Consider the following 22904-nt stretch of genomic DNA (forward strand, 5'->3'; position numbering starts at 1 on the left):
GGAGAACAGTGAGGACATACAGGTACAGTCCCCTCTTTTCCCTCCCTGCATTTATCTCTATGAATACAGGGAGAACAGTGAGGACATACAGGTACAGCAGCTGCACAGTCCCCTCTATTCCCTCCCTGCATTCATCTCTATGAATAGAGGGAGAACAGTGAAGACATACAGGTACAGTCCCCTCTATTCCATCCCTGCATTTATCTCTGAATACAGGGAGAACAGTGAGGACATACAGGTACAGTCCCCTCTATTCCCTCCCTGCATTTATCTCTATGAATACAGGGAGAACAGTGAGGACATACAGGTAAAGCTGCACAGTCCCCTCAGTCCCCTCTATCCCTGCATTTATCTCTATGAATACAGGGAGAACAGTGAAGACATACAGGTACAGCTGCACAGTCCTCTCTATTCCCTCCCTGCATTAATCTCTATGAATCCAAGGAGAACAGTGAGGACATACAGGTACAGCTGCACAGTCCCCTCTATTCCCTCCCTGCATTTATCTCTATGAATACAGGGAGAACAGTGAGGAAATACAGGTACAGCTGCACAGTCCCCTCTATTACCTCCCTGCATTTATCTCTATGAATACAGGGAGAACAGTGAGGACATACAGGTACAGCTGCACAGTCCCCTCTATTCCCTCCCTGCATTCATCTCTATGAATAGAGGGAGAACAGTGAGGACATGCAGGTACAGCTGCACAGTCCCCTCTATTCCCTCCCTGCATTCATCTCTATGAATACAGGGAGAACAGTGAAGACATACAGGTACAGCTGCACAGTCCCCTCCACCCACTCTCTGAATTAATCTCTTTGCACAGAGAGAGGTGTCTGGCCCATACAGTTACAGCTGTACATTCCTCTCTATCCCCTCCAGGCATCCAGCTATACCATCAGCGATGGCCGAGACAGGAAGTTACAACAAGGATAACACTGGAACCAGGAGAGGTAAGTAACCACTGGACCCCGACATGGAATATTAACCCCTTCCTCTGCCCTAGGCCACCAAGGATGCTGGCATTGACTCCTTCACTGCCCTAAGCCTCCAGGGATACTGACATTAACTAATCTGCTGCCTTCAGCCACCAGAGATATTGGCGCTGACTCCTTGGCTGCCCTAGGCCACCAGAGATACTGGCACTGATTCCATTTACTGTCTTACATAACCAGAGTTGTGAACATTAAGCCTTTTTTTGCCATTAATACCAGGGATTTTACAATAAACCCTTTAAATACTGTAGCCAATTAGCTGACACGGAAATACTGATTTGCGGCTGTATTGCCTGGATTAGAGGGAACAGGGTTTAAGTCCCTAACTGCCCTGCTCACTAGCTACATAGCTCTAAAACCAAAAGTGCTAAAAATAGTCACCGTTACATAAGAATATGATCCAACTGCGGACCAATATATGGAGGGTTATTTAAACCAATTCACCAAAAGATCACCGAAGTGATCCACTAATTCCCTATATTTCCCATATATTTGTTGAAAGGTATAATCTTTATTAATTTCAAAAAACCAACAAAAAAAGGAGTTAAAATTTGCAGTGTATCTCTCCTCCTGTATTAATTATCTGTGCCAGCCAGGCATCACCTATTATCTACCTGTGTGTACCTGCAGTGTACACACGGTTAGTGGAGGAGTCTGCACTGTATATTAAAAAACCTATCCTATGCCCCCCTCTGGGGGGGCATAGGATAGGTTTTTTAATATACAGTGCAGACTCCTCCACTAACCGTGTGTACACTGCAGGTACACACAGGTAGATAATAGGTGATGCCTGGCTGGCACAGATAATTAATAATACAGGAGGAGAGATACACTGCAAATTTTAACTCCTTTTTTGTTGGTGTTTTGAAATTAATAAAGATTATACCTTTCAACAAACGTTACATAAGAATGCACCAATATTAACCAAGCTCAGCAAGGTGCGGTAAATCGGGTCATCAGAAAGCGCCTATGATACGGTACACTTCAGCCACAATTGGTGAAAACGGGAAAGAGCGAAGACTAAACAGGATGCACAGAGGGGTCGGCATGCAATATGCTACCATGATGCCTTGCACTTGCTGTATAATTTTATGAATCTACAATAAAGAACATTTTCATTTTGCAGAACTTGCTGAGGAATCCTCCTGTTTGGGCCGGTAGGGCATAGTATCCATCACCAGATACGGAGCAAAAAAATCAAATGGATGGCCGCCCAAGCCTTCCCCCCCTTCCCCCATTTGTGTCGACCACACAATGTATTACAAGCTGTCATTTGTTTTCATCAGTATAGTGATAGGTGGGCTGCGCTGGCATGATATGTGCTTTACCAGTGTCTAGAATGTAAATACACAATGTAATTACAGCACAATAATTGATTTTACTCACAATGTATCCCGGGGTCTCCGAGGTGCATGAAAAGCACCAAAAGCATAATTGAGATTTTTTTTTTGCTATCCCTTATAAAATACGCAGCTAAGAAATCCTCTGTAGCTGCAATGAGTTTTATTCATTGTAAGCTGAATAATAAATGGTCTTTATTTACCCATAAAAAAAAAATCTAAATAAAAAGCTGCTGCTCAGAGAGTCCATCCAAGGAGAAAATGAATCCCGGGCCTCACGGAGTCCCATCATATGCAATCCATTACATTCGCGTAGCAGCAATGCCCCTCTTACTCGGCCACAAGAATTGCAGCTAGAAGGGAAACTATAGGCTCTAATAAATGGATTTTCTTGCTGACTTCACCACCATAACGTAGGAAACCCTATACCGATAATCAGCGCCGGTCCGGCCAAGGAGAAAATCGTTACCTTCAGAGGGGTTAACGCATTAAAAATCATTTGCTCTGTGTATTCAAGTGATCCAGCATAGTTTCCTTAACCATTAGGTGTAATTAGGCTGTAATTATATAGAGGGGCGGGAGGGACCCTCAACCTTGTCAAGACCAGGAAGGAGCGGTGGAGGGGGGGGGCGCTCCCTGGAGACGAGCGGTCGGGCGGAGAAACACGCATGACACATCTACAGTTCCTCCACCTGCAGACCTCTCCAGCTGTTGCAAAATGAGACTCCATTCGGTTGTCCGTGCATGATGGAAGTTGTAGTTTTGCTGCAGCAGCATGGATTGGGAAGACTAATGTAGATTAATCTTATAGTGCTAGTATAAAGTAGCATCAAATGAAGAAAAGGTGCAGATGCTCCAGCTCCCAAATAGAAATAATGTTTAAAAGTCCAAAATGTAATTAATCCATATTAAAAATAGGGAACAACAAAATCCACGTGAGGTTAAAAACAAAGCTGAAACGCCGACGCGTTTCGAACCGTGCGGTTCTTAGTCATGACTAAGAATCGCACAGTTCGAAACGCGTCGGCGTTTCAGCTTTGTTTTTAATCTCACGTGGATTTTGTTGTTTTTCTATTTTTAATATGGATTAATTACATTTTGGCCTTTTAACCATTATTTCTATTTGGGAGCTGGAGCATCTGCACCTTTTCTTCATTTGATGTTATTCACACCAAGATGCGGCTTGGACTGCCGCTCCCTGCTCCCAGACTTTTCCTGATCCTCCTGTTAAGATGAGATCTTCAAGACGGTGAGCTGGTTGCTTTTTGCATTTATATATTTTTTCAGTATAAAGTAGCACTAGACAGCGACTATGCAATGGTCATTAAAGGGGTATTCAAGGAAAAAACTTTTTTTATATCATCTGGCTCCAGAAAGTTGAAACAGATTTGTAAATTATTACCCCTTTAACTGCAAATAAAAAAAGCCTCTCCTGGATGTCCCATCTTTTTCCCCTGCCTCCATACACAATGGTTTTTTCCTGAATTTGCACCGGTGGACCAGCCTGGGCTGCTGACTGCTATATGTTACTGGATGCCCTCAAAGGTGTTGTGCTCTGAGCAGAACGCCCTTTGGTAAGAGACTATCTTCCCACACTTCACCTTTAGTACTTCGTATCTTTATTTATTTTTTTTTTTACAGTACAGATACCAATTACCGATACATTTTTCAATTTTACGTGAGTTTTTTTTTCTTTTCCTTTAATGTGAAAAAGGAGTGTTTTTGGTTTAGTTTTTATAAGAGAAGGTTTTTTTTTATATATAAAAAATTATATATATATATATATATATATATATATATATTTTTTTTTTTTTTTATTTTAACTTTTTTTAAAGGGGGGTTATTCAAATTTTTATTGGAAAGGGGTTAATTCACATTTATTATTTATTAAATTTTTCTCACTTATTTTTTAGTCCCCATAGGGGACTATTACATGCAATGCGATGCCATAGCATAGCAGTGATCAGTGTTATCGGCGCTCATTTACTACTGCCTGCCATGGCTGGCAGCAGTAAAGGAGAGACGATCGGACGCACGGAGCAGGGTAAGGGACCTCCGGGCATCCTCCCAGCTCATAGGGACACCGCGATTACATGGTGGTGATCCCGATCAGCATCCCGCAGGGTTAATGCGGGTCCCGGCTATGATGTGATGATGAGCTGCTGAGCGCACTGCATAGCTTGGTAGCGGAGTGTACAGGCGGCTTACCGCACCTCTGTGATACCTGCCAGCGGGACTCCCGTCAGGTATTGGGGACATTTGCACGAGTACAAGTACTCACACAAATGTCCAGTATCTGTCCAGATACCGATACCAGTATTGGGATATCCCTAGTTTATTCCTACCGATGTGGTTTGGCATGTAAGGGAGCGAGCATTACCTGCAATGAGGAGTGAATCCATTCTGGGTGGAGGAAGCGGTGGCTTGAACAGCTTGCTAATGTCTTCTTCAGGCAGCGGCGGCTCGCCACGACTCTGCCGCTGAATGTTTTCCTGCTGCCGCCTTTGGACGTACTGAAATGACAAGAATTAGACACGAAATTAGGGGATTCCTCACTGCAGAATTTCATCCAGGGTGAGGGGAAGCAAACCCCTATGATCACTGTTTATCCATGTATGTCTATACTAGATACTGCAGCACTGTCCGATTCACATAAAACCTGGGTGCTGTTTCTAGTTAAACCTTACAGCATTCCTGTCATTCCAGGTGACTTTTCAGAATAAGGTGTCCTGCATGAGTACATAAGGAGCAGCACTATTTCTGGTCATTATATAACTTGTATAGGGTATTTTTCAGCAGAGTCTGCTCTGCAGGTTTCATCAGTAATTTGCAGTTCTCCCAGAGCTGGTGGGTGGAGCTCCCTTCTCCATAGAATTGTATAGTCTTACAGATACAGGACAAGGCTGAGCTGATTTTCAAGAATATTTGCGCAACAGGAGGAGAAGAAGAAGCATTTTTGACTAAGATATATTACAAAGTTTTTTATATTCGCTTGTACTATTGATCTATGCTAAGTTGGTTCAAATAAGAATGCCAGTTTAAAAGGAGTTGTGGTGCTCCAGTGCACCTCCTGGCCTCTATCATCTGAAGAATGGGGAAGAAACCAATCACACATTGAACTGTTCAATCTATCTATTAGGAGTAAAGGTCCCAGGGTCCCAAGACCTGGACACCGTCACTGAAAAAAAAAAAGGGGGGGGGGGATTTGGCCCCTCTGTATCCCAGCACTGGTCTCACAATAAAATGGCAAGTCCATAACACCAATGTCATCTGTGCAGCTTACAGAACACCACTTCTGGGTCTGCAGGTGTCAATGGAGAAAGTATAGAGGCAGCTTATTGATTTGAGAGCAGTGGTCATCAAATCGTGGCCCTCCAGATGATGCAAAACTACAACTTCCAACATGTCGTTGGCAGTCTGGGAATGCTGGCAGTTGTAGTTTTGCAACATCTGGTAGACCACTGTAGTTTTGAAACACCTTGTGGACCACTGAACTGAAGAATGCATACTAGATGCAATACCAGACAATACCTTTAGACAGCAGTGACACTGTTTACAGAAGTGTGACCAATTTTTTTTTGTTAAATCTCAATTATTAGCCTATTTTGGGCAAAAAAAAAAAAAAAAAAAAAAAAAAAAAAAAACATTCTTTAAGTGGTCAAAAACGCCCAAACTTCAGGAAGTCACTGCTCATTGCTTCCTAGTGATGTCTCAGTACAGCAAATGACCACAGACAATTGCTGGCTGAGATGTCGTCTCTGTGGTCGGCAATTTGCCAAGTGGGCATTTCCTGAGTGTCAAGACGTCACCAGGAAATGATGAACAACAGAGCTCCATCTAAATGGCGGTGGATTGGCCAGAGGAAAACCCCTTATTTATTTATTTTAATCTTTACGGTACCTGAATCCCTGAAACTTTATATGCAATGGAAGAAAATCTAAAAATATAATAATTTTATATAATATATATCTATCTAAAATAAATAAAAAATAATCTATACATTATATAAATATTTAAATAGTTATTTGTTATATATAACAAATATATCAAACATATATTATAAATATTTAATATTTATTTATATATATATATATATATATATATATATATATATAAAAAAAAAAAAAAATATATATATATATATATATATATATATATATATATATATTTTTTTTTTTTTTTTTTATATATCATATATTGCAAAAATGTAAAGAAAAAAAAAAAAAAGCATGAAGGCAGTGCGGGTGTTGGGAGGCTTCCAGCCGGCAGTTCCAGGAAATCGTAGCGTCTGCCTGAGATCTTTTAGCTAACAGCAGTAAAACAGGTTCTTCACCTCTCACAAAATTAAGTTTGATCTTTTAATTACCTTCAATAATGATTTAGATTTACTTTCCTCGGCGGCCCCTGGCGGGATCGTTGCTCGGCCGTGCTTTCGCAGCCTCCTAGAGACGCTGCTCATTATTTGCACTGCCGGCCACTGGATGAGAGAGGCATGACTGCAGGAAAGCATACGTGGCTGTGACAGGCATTAGATCGGAGAAATTGGCCGTATGACGAGCTGTGGGACTCTGCACCTGGGCCTGCGATGCGCTGGGTATTAATGCACATTTTTTAATAATCTATATATATTACAAATCACAGATGGAAGATTTTTTTTTTTTTCTGGGAAAAATTACACAATCTAGAATTTCGTATCCGATAATATGGATGTGATTTAATGCTGTAGAACGCAGTTAAAGAATACACATGGGGAGGGAGGGGAAAAAATGGGGCATGGGAAAAAAAAACGAAGGCACGGTCACAGTAACTAGAGAACAACATCATCTACACTGTTTTTTCCCAACCAGCGTGCCTCCAGCTGTTGCAAAACTACAACTACCAGCATGCCCAGACAGCCAACGGCTGTCTGGGCATGCTGGTAGCTGTAGTTTTGCAACAGCTGGAGGCACGCTGGTTGGGAAAAAAAAATTGGTCTAAACGTCTGCTCCATATACTTCCGCATATAAATGCCGCACTACATCTTCTACAGCTCCTATGCAGATTTATCTATCCCCATGGCAACAGAATAAAAAGTGTATTCTAACCCTGCAGGTAGACTCAAAATATATGTGACCTTGGCCTTGATATAGATATATAGATATATATATATATTCGGTTCCCTGCCAACGAGCATATATCTTGAGATGTGAGGAGCGCGGTGTCTTGGCTGCTTATTGAACTCTCCTTACAGAAACAATGGGCAGATCCCAAATACCCAGTGTCTTATCTAAAAGTGCCCATACATCTTATATTAAAGTAGGATGAACCTTTTATTTAAATCAACTGGTGCCAAAAAGTTAAACAGATTTGTAAATCACTTCTATTTAAAAATCTTAATCCTTCCAGCACTTATCAGCTGCTGTATGCTCCACAGGAAGTTCTTTTCTTTTTGAATTTCCTTTCTGTCTGACCACAGTGCTCTCTGCTGACACCTCTGTCCATGTCAGGAACTGTCCAGAGCAGGAGAAAATCCCAATAGTAAACCTCTCCTGCTCTGGACAGTTCCTGACACGGACAGAGGTGGCAGCAGAGAGCACTGTGGTCAGACAAAGGAAATTCAAAAAGAAAAGAACTTCCTCTAGAGCATACAGCAGCTCATAAGTGCTGGACGGATTAAGATTAAAGGGGTTATCCAGGAAATAAATATTATATATCTCAACTAGCTCCAGAAAATTAAACAGATTTGTAAATTACTTCTATTAAAAAAAAATCTTAATCCTTTCAGTACTTATGAGCTTCTGAAGTTAAGGTTGTTCTTTTCTGTCTGAGTGCTCTCTGATGACACTCGTCTCGGGAACCGCCTAGTTTAGATGCAAATCCCCATAGCAAACCTCTTCTAAACTGGCCGTTTCACGAGACAGGTGTCATCAGAGAGCACTTAGACAGAAAAGAGCAACCTTAACTTCAGAAGCTCATAAGTACTGAAAGGATTAAGTTTTTTTAATAGAAGTAATTTACAAATCTGTAACTTTTTCCTGGATAACCCCTTTAAATCAATTACAAATCTGTTTAACTTTGTGGCACAATTTGATTAAAAAAAAAAAAAATTTCCAGTGGAGTGCCCCTTTAAGTTGTATGGGGAGCACCCCACTCTGCAAACAAATGTTATCTGTGGAGAGAAGAGTCAGGCATGCTGGACTTTTGCCATTAAACCTTTTGCTCATGTTGAGATAAGCCGGTGATGTCTGCACCCACTCCACTCCCCATAGACAAGGCAAGAAGGGGGGGCTTAGAAAGACAGCATGGAACTTCGGCATTTCGACTCCTGATCGTGTCACGTCGGGCCCAGTCTCGGGCTATGGAGAATGCCAGCATGTGTACCAGGGGTCAAGTCCTGGGGTAAAAAAAAATGTGGGAACTCACCCAGGATTTCCACTCAAGGGCTGGTCCTGCTAATGGAAACAGTGTTCCTGCTGTGGAAAAAGTGCAGGAACTCAGTTCCGATGCATTCCTGCAGGACTTAAGCCGTGACGTGTACACACATGCTGCAGCTGGAACTTCATGACAGGTACTCTTCACCTGTTGTGAAAACTTTTGTTAAGTATATCCTTTAATGGGAAACTGATCTGGGTAAGGGATTCCTCGTTGTAATCCGGTGTATTGTATTAAGTGCAGAAGAACTAGATTACAAGGAGATATCACTTACCCAGATCCACAGTCCAGTTCCGGAGATACTGGATGTATTTAGGCTATCTTCATACAATGGAATTTCCATGCAAAATACCGCAGATTTCCACATGGAAATGCCACAGAAGCAGAGTCCCACTGATTTCAATGGGATTCTGCTGCACTGTTCACACGGCAGAATTTCTCCACCAGATGTCTCTGGAACTGAATTTCAGATTACGGTGTACACAGAAAAAATAGACATGTCTATTCTTTCTGCGGAGTCCGCACAGAAATGCACTGCAGTCTATAAATCTGCGCGGTCTGAGTCAGAGGAATGTCCGCAGAGATTTACCATGCAGTATTCGGATATTCCACCGTGTGAACGTAGCCTTAGCCTCCATTGCTAATCGCATTGCACTTGTGAATCATCAGACATGGCCGCCTTACTCCAAAGCTTCATATGGCCCAGTGATAATGCTTACTGTAGGGGATTTTGGTAATGGACAGTAGATACCGGTAACGTCCTACAAGACTGGCCATTCAGGAGAGTTTCTGACCCAATCGTTGAGACATTACAATTGCCCCCTCAATATAGGGATATGTTGGCACTTCCGTGGAATCTGCGGTGGTGCACGAGGTTGGGTAAGGCCACAGGTAGAAGATAGATGATACCCAGCACTCACCAGTAATGCACAGTGAAGATTTATTATACCATAGTGTAGAACAAGGACGCGTTTCGGTGTGGGAGCCTTCCTCAGCTGTCTGCCTGTAGGGATGGTGAGGATACGATCTTGGAAAGTGTCCCCCGCGGGCCCCGTAAGTAGTTCCCTGGACGGGGAGCTATACTTACCAAGTCTTTTCTTCTCTGGCTGTAATCATACCCCCTCAGCATGACTGACAGCCCTCATCACCATTCTGCTCCCTAAGCAGATGGAGCAGAGCAATGACACAGGCTGTCATGCTGAAGTGGTGTGTTTACAGCGCAGCCGACAGGACTAGGTAGGTATAGCTCCCCGCCCAGGGAACTACTTATGGGGCCGGTAGGGGACACTTTCTAACATCATATCCTTTGCATTTCTGTGGGCAGAAACGTCTCCCAGAGATGGTGAGGAAGGAGATGTTACCATATATGAGAGTTATATATGGTAAAGTGACAGGTTCCCTTTAAAAGGACAAGTATCATGGGAAAAACATATCCCCTATCTGAAGGACAGTTTTAGATCATGAGGGGTCCGAGTGCAGGGGCCCCCCGCGATCTTCTGTTTGTTGTCCCAGCTCTCCATCAGAGGGGCGCGTCATGACCCACGCCTGAAGTGAGGCCCGCCACAGCCCCTCTATATAGCTGTATGGGAGAGCCGTTCGGCAATCTTCAGCTCTCCCATAGAGCTATATAGAGGGGGTGTGGAGCTTCAGGCGGGGGTCACGACGCGCCGCTGTGATGGAGAGCCGGGACTCCAAACAGGAGATTGCGGGGAGTCCCAGTGCTCAGACCCCCTGCCATCTAAAACTTATCCCCTATCCTTCTGATAGAGGAAACGTTTTTTTTTCCATGATAGTTGTTCTTTAATAAAAGTTTAGAAGGATTCTCCAGACAGCCATTAGAGTGGCGCCAATAGCGCCGGATAGGAGGTGCTTTCATGTGGTTGGTATTTACACCACGAAACAAGGCGGCCATCTCTTTTATCGGTGACATTTAAGAGAGAACATATTTTTCTAACAGAATAAAAACTTCCCCGGAACCAACGAGAATTTGGCCGATTGATGTTGGAAATATTAAGCATTTTGTAATAAACCAGAATCGGAGCAATTAGGAAGAAATGAAGCCGGCACGGATGAACTTTCTCCTCTGGATTCATACGATAAAAATTCTATTCTTCTGAGTGATATTGTGCTAGAGATAACGCTGTAAACATATTTAATGACCGCCGTTCCGCTCGTCTCCTAAGTGCCTTTAAAAAAAGGTTGTTGTTTTCCAGAATCCAACCCTAAAAAGAGTTTATGTACTTCTGGCAGGATCGCTATATCAATCCACATAGGAGACCAACAAGAAGTGAGGAGGAGGCCTGGACGTCTGAAGTAGGAAAAGGTTCCTAAAGTGAAGAGTCCAGATGGTCATACAAGACTATCTACAGATATCTACCACTTTCTTCAGACGCTTGTTTTCATGTCTGCTTTTCTGTTTCGTCATAGGAACAGAATTCCGTAAATACCGGGGCTGGATCGGTCACAAGATGGACACCTTGTCGGGGCCACTGACTGCCATATGAGAAATATACTGCAGTATATAATGCTATTATTGTTTCCATTAAATCTGATGCACTCACGTGCAGATGTGAACAGAGGCTAATACAGCAACACACCAGATGTCAAGAATTTCATAATTTCCCCCAAAATATTTAGATGTTTATAACACTTGCTAAAAAGTGCCGCTAGCGGTAAGATCACCGGTGATAGTGATAAATCATGTGATCGCATGGTGTCTGGTAGGAGTTACATCTCCTGGGCATTTGCAGACCGACATCTGTTCTGTAATGTCGCCACCGTTGTACGGGAAAACATCTGTGCTGAAAAATAGTTTTATTTGAATACTGAAAAATGATTCAGTCAAAACTTTGCACTGTATTTGCTACAGATTGTCTTAGTTTTTATACATAAGTAGAAATAGGTGAATGGATACAGCGCAAATTTTATCTATTCTGAATTTCCCCTCAAATTGGGGTAATGGGATTACCAGTCTGACCCACAAAGGGAGAGGCAAGTCAGCTGACTGTGTGTGTGTGTGTGTGTGTGTGTGTGTGTGTAGTAGTTACCCCTCCCAGCTCTCTCTTTATACTACTGCTGCTATCTCTATGAGAACAGGATATGCAATGGTTAAATACCTCCCCTCCACCTCTACTTGTATACTGCTGCTATCTCTTTTTGAAACATCTCACCTGATTATAGGTCAAATCACTTTTTGCCTTGTTGCACAATTTTGGTTATAAAAACACACTTTGAATGAGAAAACGCACCAAAAGTGCACATACTGTGAACTGACCTCAACCCACTTATAAGTTCACTTGGCTGATCCCCATGCAGCAGCCTGATTAGATGAACTGCAATAAGGAGACTCCACAGCCTGTGTCTGCAAAGCTGAAAGTTTCATGGAAAATAAAGGCAGCATCAGGAAATAACTTTGGCTATGGAAATGCATCCAGTGTGGAGCCTATCCCATGCCTGCCACATCAGCTAAAACAGGTAAGCACAAGGCATACACAAGAACCTCTACATTATTCTCTGATTGCTTATGATGCACTTTTTGCTGGAAAAATTTATGAATCCTTAAATGTAGCTTTTATAGGTCACTGCTCTTTTTCAATTTCTCTTGGAGCACCACCCTTTTTGGCTGTAAAGCACCCACCTGGTGTTTCTGTTGCGTCTGCTTGCTGGCGTTCCTCAGGTACGTGTTGAACTTTACAATATCCTGGCTCATTTCATCAACTCTGTCCATAAGGAGCTGAAGACTCTTCTCCAGATGATTGCTGTACAGGGAAATAAGCAGGGAGTTAGGATCTTCAGGAGTGCCACTGAACATGCCAAGATTGGGTAAAGAACACTTTACTGCAACTGAGAACATGCAGGAAAGTGCAACATGCATCATTTACACCAAACGTGAGAGTAGTGAAAGGGTAAGGAGACCAGGATACTGAACATTTTAGGTCTACAAATATGGTGAACGCACAGGTGTAAGATAAGAGCAGTGACAACTAAAATGACAACGCTGCTTAAAGGGGTACTCCGGTGGAATATATAAATATATATGTTCCAGAAAGTAAAACAGATTTGTAAATTACTTCTGTCAAAAAATCTTTACCCATCCTGTACTTTTTAGCAACTGTAAACTACAGAGGAAATTCTCTTTTTTTTTCTATTTCTTTTTGGTCTTGTCCACAGTGCTCTCTGCTGACACCTGATGCCTGTATCAGGAACTGTTCACAGCAGGAGAAAATCCCTGTTGCAAACCTATAAGGCTCTGGTTAGTTCCTGACACGAACAGAGGTGTCAGCAGAGAGCACTGTGGACAAGACAAAAAATAAATTAAAAAAGAAAAGAATTTCCTCTGTAGCATACAGCTGCTAAAATGTACTGGAAGGATAAAGATGTTTTAATAGAAGTCATTTACAAATCTGTTTAATTTTCTGGCATCCGTTCATTTAAATAAAAAATTAAAAAAAATAAAAAAACTTTTTCCATCAGATTAAGCTCGAAACGCGTCGGTTGCCTTTCCTTTTTGTGTTGTGTAACCATGGATATCCGATGTTTTTAATCTGATGGAATAAAAGTCAAGTTTTATACATTTTTCCTTTCACGTCTGTGGACCAGCTGGAGGCCAGTGCTTTATTGCCTACCCTTTTGTCCACTGGATCCCGGGACCCGGCCCGCTGTTTGCCTGCCCTGCTCTCTGCACCATATGGGACTTCTGTTCATTCGGTACTGCACAGTGGTGAGCTGAACTTTTCTTTCCCCCTTTTTTTTTCTACTCTGCTGCGAAACATCTTATCCCCTTATCCAAAGTATAGGTGTTAAGATATCTGATTGCAGGGTCCCCAGCAGTGGGATCTCCCTCAGAACCCAGCGTTCTAAACAAACGTGGCAGTTGTCATGTGGCAGTTGTCATGATGTCACGCCACGCCTCGAGGGGGCGTGGTGTGATGTCACGAGGGGGTGTGACGTCACGATCCCAGCCTCCGTCTCCGAGCGTTCTGAACGTTCAGGACCCTGGAGCACCAGAGTACACTTTAATAAAGGATAAAAAAAGCAAAAACTTACTAGGTGGAAAGCCTATAAATTGCTATAGTCAAAGACCTTGACGGGAAGAGTCGTGTTCAATGCCGCACAAGATCAGTAGTAGTTCTCTATTTTTTTATACCTTTTATCATCACATCCGGTTCATTGTTTTCTGCATAATAACAACATCAACTATTCAAGTGATAAAGAAGTAATTCTAGTTTTTTTCGTTCTCCCCTAAATCTCCATTACCAGTGACCCCCAAACAACCAAATACATATACATCGTGCAGATACAATGGGGTCATATGAGATTACAAAGTTACAGGATTGATTTGACTGGCACCTGACAGAAACCCCACGGACCCCATTCAAAGTCAACATGACCCGTCGGTATTTGTGGTGTTCCAACCCATTCAGGGTCAGTTCGGTGCAAAAAAAATAAACTCACAAAAAAAAAAAAACGGACATTGAACGGGATGGAGCACAACGCTGATGGGAACTAAGCCTAAATGCACTTATGAACAGAACAAGGTTGGCCTGGCCATAAATCACCTTAAGATTATTCAGGAGAGGACAGACAGGGGCTGGAGACCTAGTTGTCAGATGGAGCTTCCAGAACAGCCTGACTATGTGTAATTACCTGCAGATTGTAGGAAGAACAGCTGAGTAATTAATTAAATTATTATTTTTTTTAAAAATAAAAACCAATGGATTTTAGTCTTTATCCTTTAGGATATTAAAATTCCCTACTAAACGGAGCGCGGTTCTCCCCACTGTATGTAACTATGGAATAGGAGAGGAATCTTCCCTGCTCCGCCTCCACTGAGAGACCCAGTGCCATAGAATCCCATTACACTGGTTCTCCCGCTGGAGACCAGTGCTATGGAGGAAGAGCGGGTGGTTATAGATTGTGAAGAGAACAGTGCTACCGTCTGGGCGCCAAATTTAAATTTAAGAGCTGTGTGATCTGCTCCTTGTCCATTGTATATTTTACTGCATTGTGTTAGTGTAATATTATTTTGGTGTATTATTGCCCTCCAGATGTTGTAAAACTACAACTCCCAGCATGTCCAGACAGCCGTTGCTCTTGAGCAATGGACTCCAAACAGTGGCCCTCAGGACATGCTGGGAGTTGCAGTTTTGCACCGTTAGGAGGGCCACTGTTTGGAGTCCATTGCTCAAGAGCAACAGCTGTCTGGACATGCTGGGAGTTGTAGTTTTACAACATCTGGGAGGGCCACTTTTTAGAGACCACCACTGCGGTAAAACAACAGCTGTCCGGGCATTCTGGGAGTTCTTGTTTTGCCACATCTGGAGGGCCACTGTTTGGAGACCACTGCTCTAGAGCAACTGCTGTCAGGACATGCTGGGAGTTGTAGTTTTGCACCGTTCACACAGCGGTTGCTCTAGAGCAGTGGTCTCTAAACAGTGGCAAAACTACAACTCCCTGTATGCCTGGATCACTAACTCTAAAGCAGTGGTCTCCAAACAATGGCCCTCCAGATGTTACAAAACTACAACTTCCAAAATGTCGGGACAGCTGTTCTACCATAGTAGTGGTCTCCAAACAATGACCCTCCGGATGTTGCAAAACTACAACTCCTAGCATGCCCTGATCGCCACTGCTCTAGATCAGTGGTCTCCAAACAGTGATCCTCCAGCTGTTACAAAACTCCAACTCACAGCATGCCTGGACAGATGCTGGTTTAGAGCGGTCTCAGAATAGTGGCCCTCCAGATGTTGCAAAACTACAACTCCCAGGATGCCCGGACAGCCGTTGGCTGTCCGGGCATCCTGGGAGTTGTAGTTTTGCAACATCTGGAAGGCAGCAGTTTGACGACCACTACCCTAGAGTGACAAATCCTTCACAACATACAAGTTTCCCACGATCGGCAGAGCAAAGCGATCTACACAACGCTCGCAATATAAAGCCGCACTCACACCATCATTCTATAGACACACAGCTGCGAGCGCTGAGGCGGAACACGTCACATACGGGGTGGACACACGGCTGCAAATTTCAGAGCCAAACAGATGCTTCTGGGAGCCAACACAGGAGCCCGTCCAAGCAGGTCTGTTTTATATATATCCAAAAAAATAAAGCAGGACAATGGGATATAGCGTCCAAGAGGAGGGGACTACTGGGACGTACATAAACATATAATGATGTGCTGCAAGTGGAAAAATACATTTGTTATTATGGGACTTCCCTCACTCAGGATCTGGGCATTTATAATAAGTGTAACGTCGTGCACGGGAACCGCCGGATACATGTCCAATATTACGTATTTTTTATTTATTTTTATGTGAAGGTATAAAAAGTGCAAATCAAAAATTAATGCGGTGGAAAAGGCGATGATCATTATATAACCAAGCGCTTCCGCTCTACTAAAAGTAACTTGCCCAGAGGAAAAGTTGCTGAGTTGCCGATAGCAACCAATCAGATGGCTTCTTTCATTTTTAACAAGGCCTCTGCAAAATGAAAGTAGAGATCTGATTGGTTGCTATGGGCAACTCAGCAACTTTTCCTTTGCACAGGTTTTGATAAATCTCTCCCAATATTCCTCATGGATACGTAGGTTGTTAGAATTTACATTTCAGCCGGATATTGTCCGATCGGTGATGTCAGGCTGGTTTCGGTGTAAGGCGGCTACATCCTTGGTTGAGGCCAGGACGTGTCGCTGGAAATGGCCTTAGACCTGCTTCACACAAGCATAGAGATGTAACACTTCAGGAAATTTTTAAGCCATTGGGGGGAAAAAAAAAAATTCCGGAAATTTTTATTGGAGAAATTAAACAAAAATAAATTGAGAGTGGAGTTTTCAATGTTGCTTGCTGGTGGGAAAAGAAAAGACAACTAGTCACCCAGACTCATAACGGCAAACATCTGTGATATAGGGAGGGGGGAGAACATCATCTGTGATATGGAGGGGGGGGGGACATCATCTGTGATATGGGGGAGAACATCATCTGCGATATGGTGGGGGGGAGAACATCATCTGTGATGTGGGGGGAGAACATCATCTGTGATGTGGGGGGAGAACACCATCTGTGATGTGGGGGGAGAACACTATCTGTGATGTGGGGGGAGAACACTATCTGTGATGTGGGGGGAGAACACTATCTGTGATGTGGGGGGAGAACACTATCTGTGATGTGGGGGGAGAACACTATCTGTGATGTGGGGGGAGAACACTATCTGTGATGTGGGGGGAGAACACTATCTGTGATGTGGGGGAGAACACTATCTGTGATGTGGGGGAGAACACTATCTGTGATATGGGGGAGAACACTATCTGTGATATGGGGGAGAACACTATCTGTGATATGGGGGAGAACACTATCTGTGATATGGGGGAGAACACTATCTGTGATATGGGGGAGAACACTATCTGTGATATGGGGGAGAACACTATCTGTGATATGGGGGAGAACACTATCTGTGATATGGGGGAGAACACTATCTGTGATATGGGGGAGAACACTATCTGTGATATGGGGGAGAACACTATCTGTGATATGGGGGAGAACACTATCTGTGATATGGGGGAGAACACTATCTGTGATATGGGGGGGGGAGATCATTATCTGTGATATGGGGGAGAACACTATCTGTGATATGGGGGGGAGGAGATCATTATCTGTGATATGGGGGGGGAGATCATTATCTGTGATATGGGGGGGGGAGATCATTATCTGATATGGGGGAGATCATTATCTGCGATATGGGGGAGATCATTATCTGTGATATGGGGGGGATATTGTCTGATTTAGAGGGGTTATTATCTGTGATTGGGGGGGGGGCAGCTGCGAACATTATCTGTGAAGGGAGAGAACTGGTTTGGGATCCAAAATATATTCTGCTGCGGAAATTCTGCAGTGTGAATGGTGCAGCAATATCCCATTGAGAACAACGGGAACCTGCTGCACTGTATTGCACGACAGGAATTCTGCTCAGAAAATCGGTAGTGTTCCTTAGAGAACATGATTCAGGCTAATTGCTCTAGTATCTGACTGGATACATAACCTGACTCAAATCCCTATACAATTCAAATCTGAGCCATTCTATAAAGATATTGATTTGCGATATAGTATAATTCCTCATTCCATACACACACATATATATATATATATATATATATATATATATATATATATATATATGTATATGAGAGAGAGAGAGAGAGAGAGAGAGAGAGAGAGAGAGAGAGAGAGAGAGAGAGAGAGAGAGAGAGAGAGAGAGAGAGAGAGAGAGAGAGGGAGGATCTTCAGGACAGACTAGTGTCCTGCTCTGACCGCACATGGCAGAGAAATCGGTCCCATCTGAGGAGGCCAGGCGCCCGGCATGTCACCATCTTCATCTGCATCAAGTGGGTTTTTTTTCACCGCCACTTGATTTTTCTTGCCCATTTTCCTATTCTCCGGAGCGCGCCGTCTTTACTTCATAGATGTGTATGTCAGGAACAGAAGTGACAAGGTACAAGCTGCGAGGCCTGGGCGAAGGAGCCAGAAATCCCCTTGTGTAGCGCGGCCATAGATCACTTTTTTTTTCCTTGGTTTTTTTACGACACTAACACTATGAAAGAAAATGAGCTGCATGAGCGGATTTTATAAGAAACTCTGGGACTCCGGCCGCCGAACAGAGAGTTATTGTTAGAAATTTGTGGTAACGCGGTGTTTGCTTCCGTCGTCAGGGAAACCGAAGGCCTGGAAACAGATAACTAAAACAGATGTGGTGCGAGACATGAAGTAACTGATAAGTACCGTCCAAGTGTACAGGCCCGGCTTCAGGGTTTTTTTTTCCAAGGATTTCAATAGCGCACTACGCCCCCGACACTTCTATACAGGGGACACCAGTGATTGACAAGCTGCTATTTTAATAAAAGGAAACGCGACTGAGGAAAGAAAAAAAATGGATTCTAAAGAGACTGGACAACTCCCAAACCAAAAAAATAATGAAAAAAAAAATCCTAAAAAGTAATACTGCACCAATGTATTCAAAACTGAGAAAAAATGGAGACTCCAACAGATATGCTATACTGCAGACAACAACAAACGTGCTGATGTAGCGGAGACTAACATGTTTAACTCTCACAGTATATGACTACAACTCCGATCGTGCCAGGACAGGAAGTTTAGGTTTAGGCAAGCCAGAGGTTAGGAAACATTGACCTGTATCAGTGGTCTCCAAACTTTGGAGCTCCAGCTGTTGTAATGGTACAACTACCAGCATGACCGGACAGCCAATGAAATGCTGAGAGTAGTAGTTTTGCAGCTGGAGCACCACAGTTTGGAGACCACTGATTTATAGGATTCAATTGTGACAGAAGGAGGGCTAGACACAGACCCCCCCCCCCCCCCCCCCCGCCTATCATTAAACCAAAGGTGGGAGAAGTGGGGCATAAGGCTGATTCTTTTTTGGTGCTCCATAAAAGGTTACATTCACAAGGGCTGAATGAATTAATAGTTTGCAGCAAGTTTGAGGGGCAGCAGAAAATCCACAGATTATATTGGACTTCAATGGGATTCACTGCTGATTTTTCACTGTGGAAAATCCGCTGTGGCCCAAACTCTCAGCAGGAAACTCGCTGCAAACACTATTAAATCAGACCGTTTTATAGTGTAACCTAAAGGTTGTATTCACAAGTACAGGAACTGCAGATTTTCTTTTGCTACTTTTCCTACCCATTGACTTCAATGGGTATAAAAATCAGCAGCAAAAAAAAAAAAAAAAGAAATCAGCAGCAAAATACGCACGTGTGAACGTACTCTAAGTGGCAGGGTCACAGGGGGTTCATCCGCAGTGTACTTGGTGCTAAGGATGCGCAGAGCTCGCTCTGCAGTCCACCCATCGGCGCACCCGCATCGTCAAATTCCCTGCGGATGCGCCCCATGTGACCCAGCCCTGAGGGTCACTTTACATGTCCTTTTTAATGTGATTTTTACTTCATATTGCTACAGCAAGTCTGCAGCAGACAATAAGCACAACTTTGCGGGCATGCTGGGAGTTGTAGTTATGCAACAGATGGAGGGCCACAGTTTTGAGATCTAGGTTTTACACAAAAATTGATCCAAACTCTGATACATAACCCACAAACATCCCCAGTGTTCATCCCCTCACGGACACTCTGCCCTTTTCCTCCCTCCCATCCCTTTTCCTGTCCCTCGGTCCAGATGGTGGGGAAGTCGGGCATACTTCGCGAGGTAGCTACCTTAACATATAGCTTGCCCTGTTTTTGCCTTTACCCCCTCTTCTATTCTCTTCTCATTCTTTCAATACCTTGCTGAAGTTTTGTCTCATTCCTTTTTCTCCCTGTATCTCTTTTCCATAGTTCCAAACCTAAGCCTTCCACTCTTCTGAATACCCCGTAGGCATCGTTTCCCATGTGCTGTGAAGGCACCTGTGTTCATTTTTGACTACTTTGTCTTGTTACTGATTAAAAAAAATAATAATTGGAAGCCCAAAAGGAACTATCCAGCCTTTAATAGATGACTCTATACAACACTTCCGAGTGAGTCAGAGAAACACAGGTTTTTGATGGCACCATGAAAAAAAAAAGATCTACAGAAACATGGACCATGCTACTACTTTTCAGGAATTTCACATGGATTTGGTGCTGACCAAAAACTTCAAAAATAAAATACCTGCTTATTAGAGAAATCCCCGTACAGGTTTGCGCAGGGGTCTGTTTCAGAACGAAAACTGCAAGATTTCAGTATGTTACAATATAAGTAGTAAAATGGAAAATAAACTTCACTAAAAATTCTTTGGGAAAACAAAAAACATAAATAGGCTTAAAACTTGTGGTATAAAAAAAAAAAAAAACTGTTTCCCCTTTAAACTAAAAAGTTTACAGATGCGCCAGGTTTATCAAAAAGCCTGAGCATCTCTGATAAATCCCCTGTATTTGTAAGCTGTCCAATGAGGGGCCCTCATACCCAGAATATTTATTGGGTAAAGCCGTGTTTACCTGGTGGAAAACGTGCGGAATGTCCGCCTGGGATATGCCTGTGCTGCTGGCGCTAGTAACACTCGGAAATGCACCATTTCCAAGCGAAATCCACAGAAACAGTGAACCTGAATTGTTCCAGGGGATTTCACTCAAATTTCCCCATCTGAACTTGGCCTGAGTGCCGATACCTAGAAACTATTCATTCCCAATAATCGAACCAAGTAAAGGGGAGATCGCCAGCTGATTGGATCTTTTGTGCGGCCAATTAACGTATAGTTATTGGTGGCATGTATAGGGCATGATGATAAATATAAAGGGCCGCACAATTAAATAAGCTGATGCTTGTTATCAAGGCAAAGTAGGACCATCTAGTAGGGCCTTAAAGGGGCACTCCGCTGCTCAGCATTTGGAACAAACTGTTCCGAACGCCGGAGCTCGTGACGTCATAGCCCCCTCAATGCAAGGCAATGCCCACGCCCCCTCCCATAGGCTTGCATTGAGGGGGCGGGGCACGACATGAGGGGGTGGGGCTATGATGTCACGCGCTCCGAGCGTTGGCTCCAACATTCGGAACAGTTTGTTCCAAATGCTGAGCAGCAGAGTACCCCTTCAAGTTTACACTGTCCAAGAATTTGTATGAATTTGTAATTACCGCAATCCCCCCTCCCCCCACCTATGTAGATGTACCTTTATGTCTCTACTGCTATAAAGGTCCTACACGTTATACAACAACACATCAACTGCCCTAATCTTGTGTTCTTGTTGAGATATGCCATCCCTGGAGCGGTCTGCCAGCAGCTTACCCTTCCCTCTCTCCACTGTGACCACATGGCAAATGTTTACATGTATGGGAAGATAGAACTGTGTCAAACGTTTGGCTGACTGCTATTTCCTGCTTTAATTACTATTATTAATATTGTTATGACTATTTATTAATTTATGTACTCAAATGAATATTAATTTACATACGTAATAGTAATAATATTAATAGTAATAAGTAATATAAATTAAATAATTAATATTATATTTACTAATGGATTTCATTTTTATTATTTTTTTAATTATTATTTTTATTATTAGTTTTATTATTATCATTATTACAAATAATTATAGCTAGCCATAAAAATAAATAAATAAATCAGGCAATGATTTATACCTTGTCTGCAGTGGCCGGAGTGCGAGACTTTACATATGAGAACATTCGTGGGGTCTGAGCACTCATTTAATATTCCTAAATACCATGTCAGAGGGGGGTTAGTTACTTTAAAAGTGCTTAACCCGCTTAACATAAAACGATTGCTGGTCGGGAACGGCGACAAATAGTTACAGAGAGAAAACGTGTGAACACAGTCAATAAAATCCGGCGACCCTGCGAGGGGGATAGAGCTTTAGGATAAGGGGGTGAGATTAATCTTTATGTAGTTATGGTCTGCAGGGAAGTATACTGCAGATGCTTAACCCTTCGGCTGCTGGGGTAAGTCTAATGTAATGTAGCTTAAAAATAAATATATATTTTTATTAAACTTTAATGCATTGCTCTTTAAACATTACTATTAAGAGTTATCTGCTTCACGCAGTAACCAGACCCTCGTAGGTGCCTATAGGAAAGAAGCATACGTTATGCATTAACCAGGAACCCAGACAGGAAAGCTTTATAGTGTGTATCATGACATTATATTAGTTCAGGTTTATAATGTTACCGGATCAGCTGAAGTGTTACGCCTGGCCCGGTGCCCCGTTGTAACCATAAGTTTACATTCACAAAAAAAATATATATATATATAAAATAAAAAAGGCAACAATCTGACATTTTTTTTTAAGCCAATGAGATGATGTATAGAGTCTTTCCTACGCGGCGGAATAACAAGTACTTAATTCAATATATGCATTGTGCGGAATTTGATTTTCTGAGATCTGAAATGGCAAATGTCTTTGGCAGGCTGCGAGATTCGTTCGCTACCACTACAAAGTAATAGATGTGCGCATCCTGCCCTGAGCTGAACCGCGGTCGTCACTTTAACCCCCCCCCCCCCCCCCCCCCCCTCCTAGTGTATAAAAGCTTCATGAATCAGGGAACACATCTGTGGCTGTCAGTGACGCCGGACGTTCTTCTGGGGGAAGCTCGGCCCTGCGTCCTCCCAGGAAAACGTAATAATAAAATAAAAAACAACAACAAGGTGATGTTTATAACGATAAGGC

At 42.9% G+C, this 22904-nt stretch overlaps 1 protein-coding gene across 1 annotated transcript in view; it reads right to left on the minus strand.

Moving 5' to 3' along the window:
• Positions 1-22904, minus strand: part of EIF3H (eukaryotic translation initiation factor 3 subunit H) — a 189035-nt gene that overhangs the window by 6017 nt on the left and 160114 nt on the right. The window contains 2 exon segments of the mRNA XM_056522639.1: positions 4716-4848; positions 12384-12504. Coding sequence (XP_056378614.1) covers positions 4716-4848; positions 12384-12504 — 254 coding nt within the window.

The sequence above is a fragment of the Hyla sarda genome, chromosome 5, assembly GCF_029499605.1.
Source record: "Hyla sarda isolate aHylSar1 chromosome 5, aHylSar1.hap1, whole genome shotgun sequence".
In the NCBI taxonomy this organism is placed as follows: domain Eukaryota; kingdom Metazoa; phylum Chordata; class Amphibia; order Anura; family Hylidae; genus Hyla; species Hyla sarda.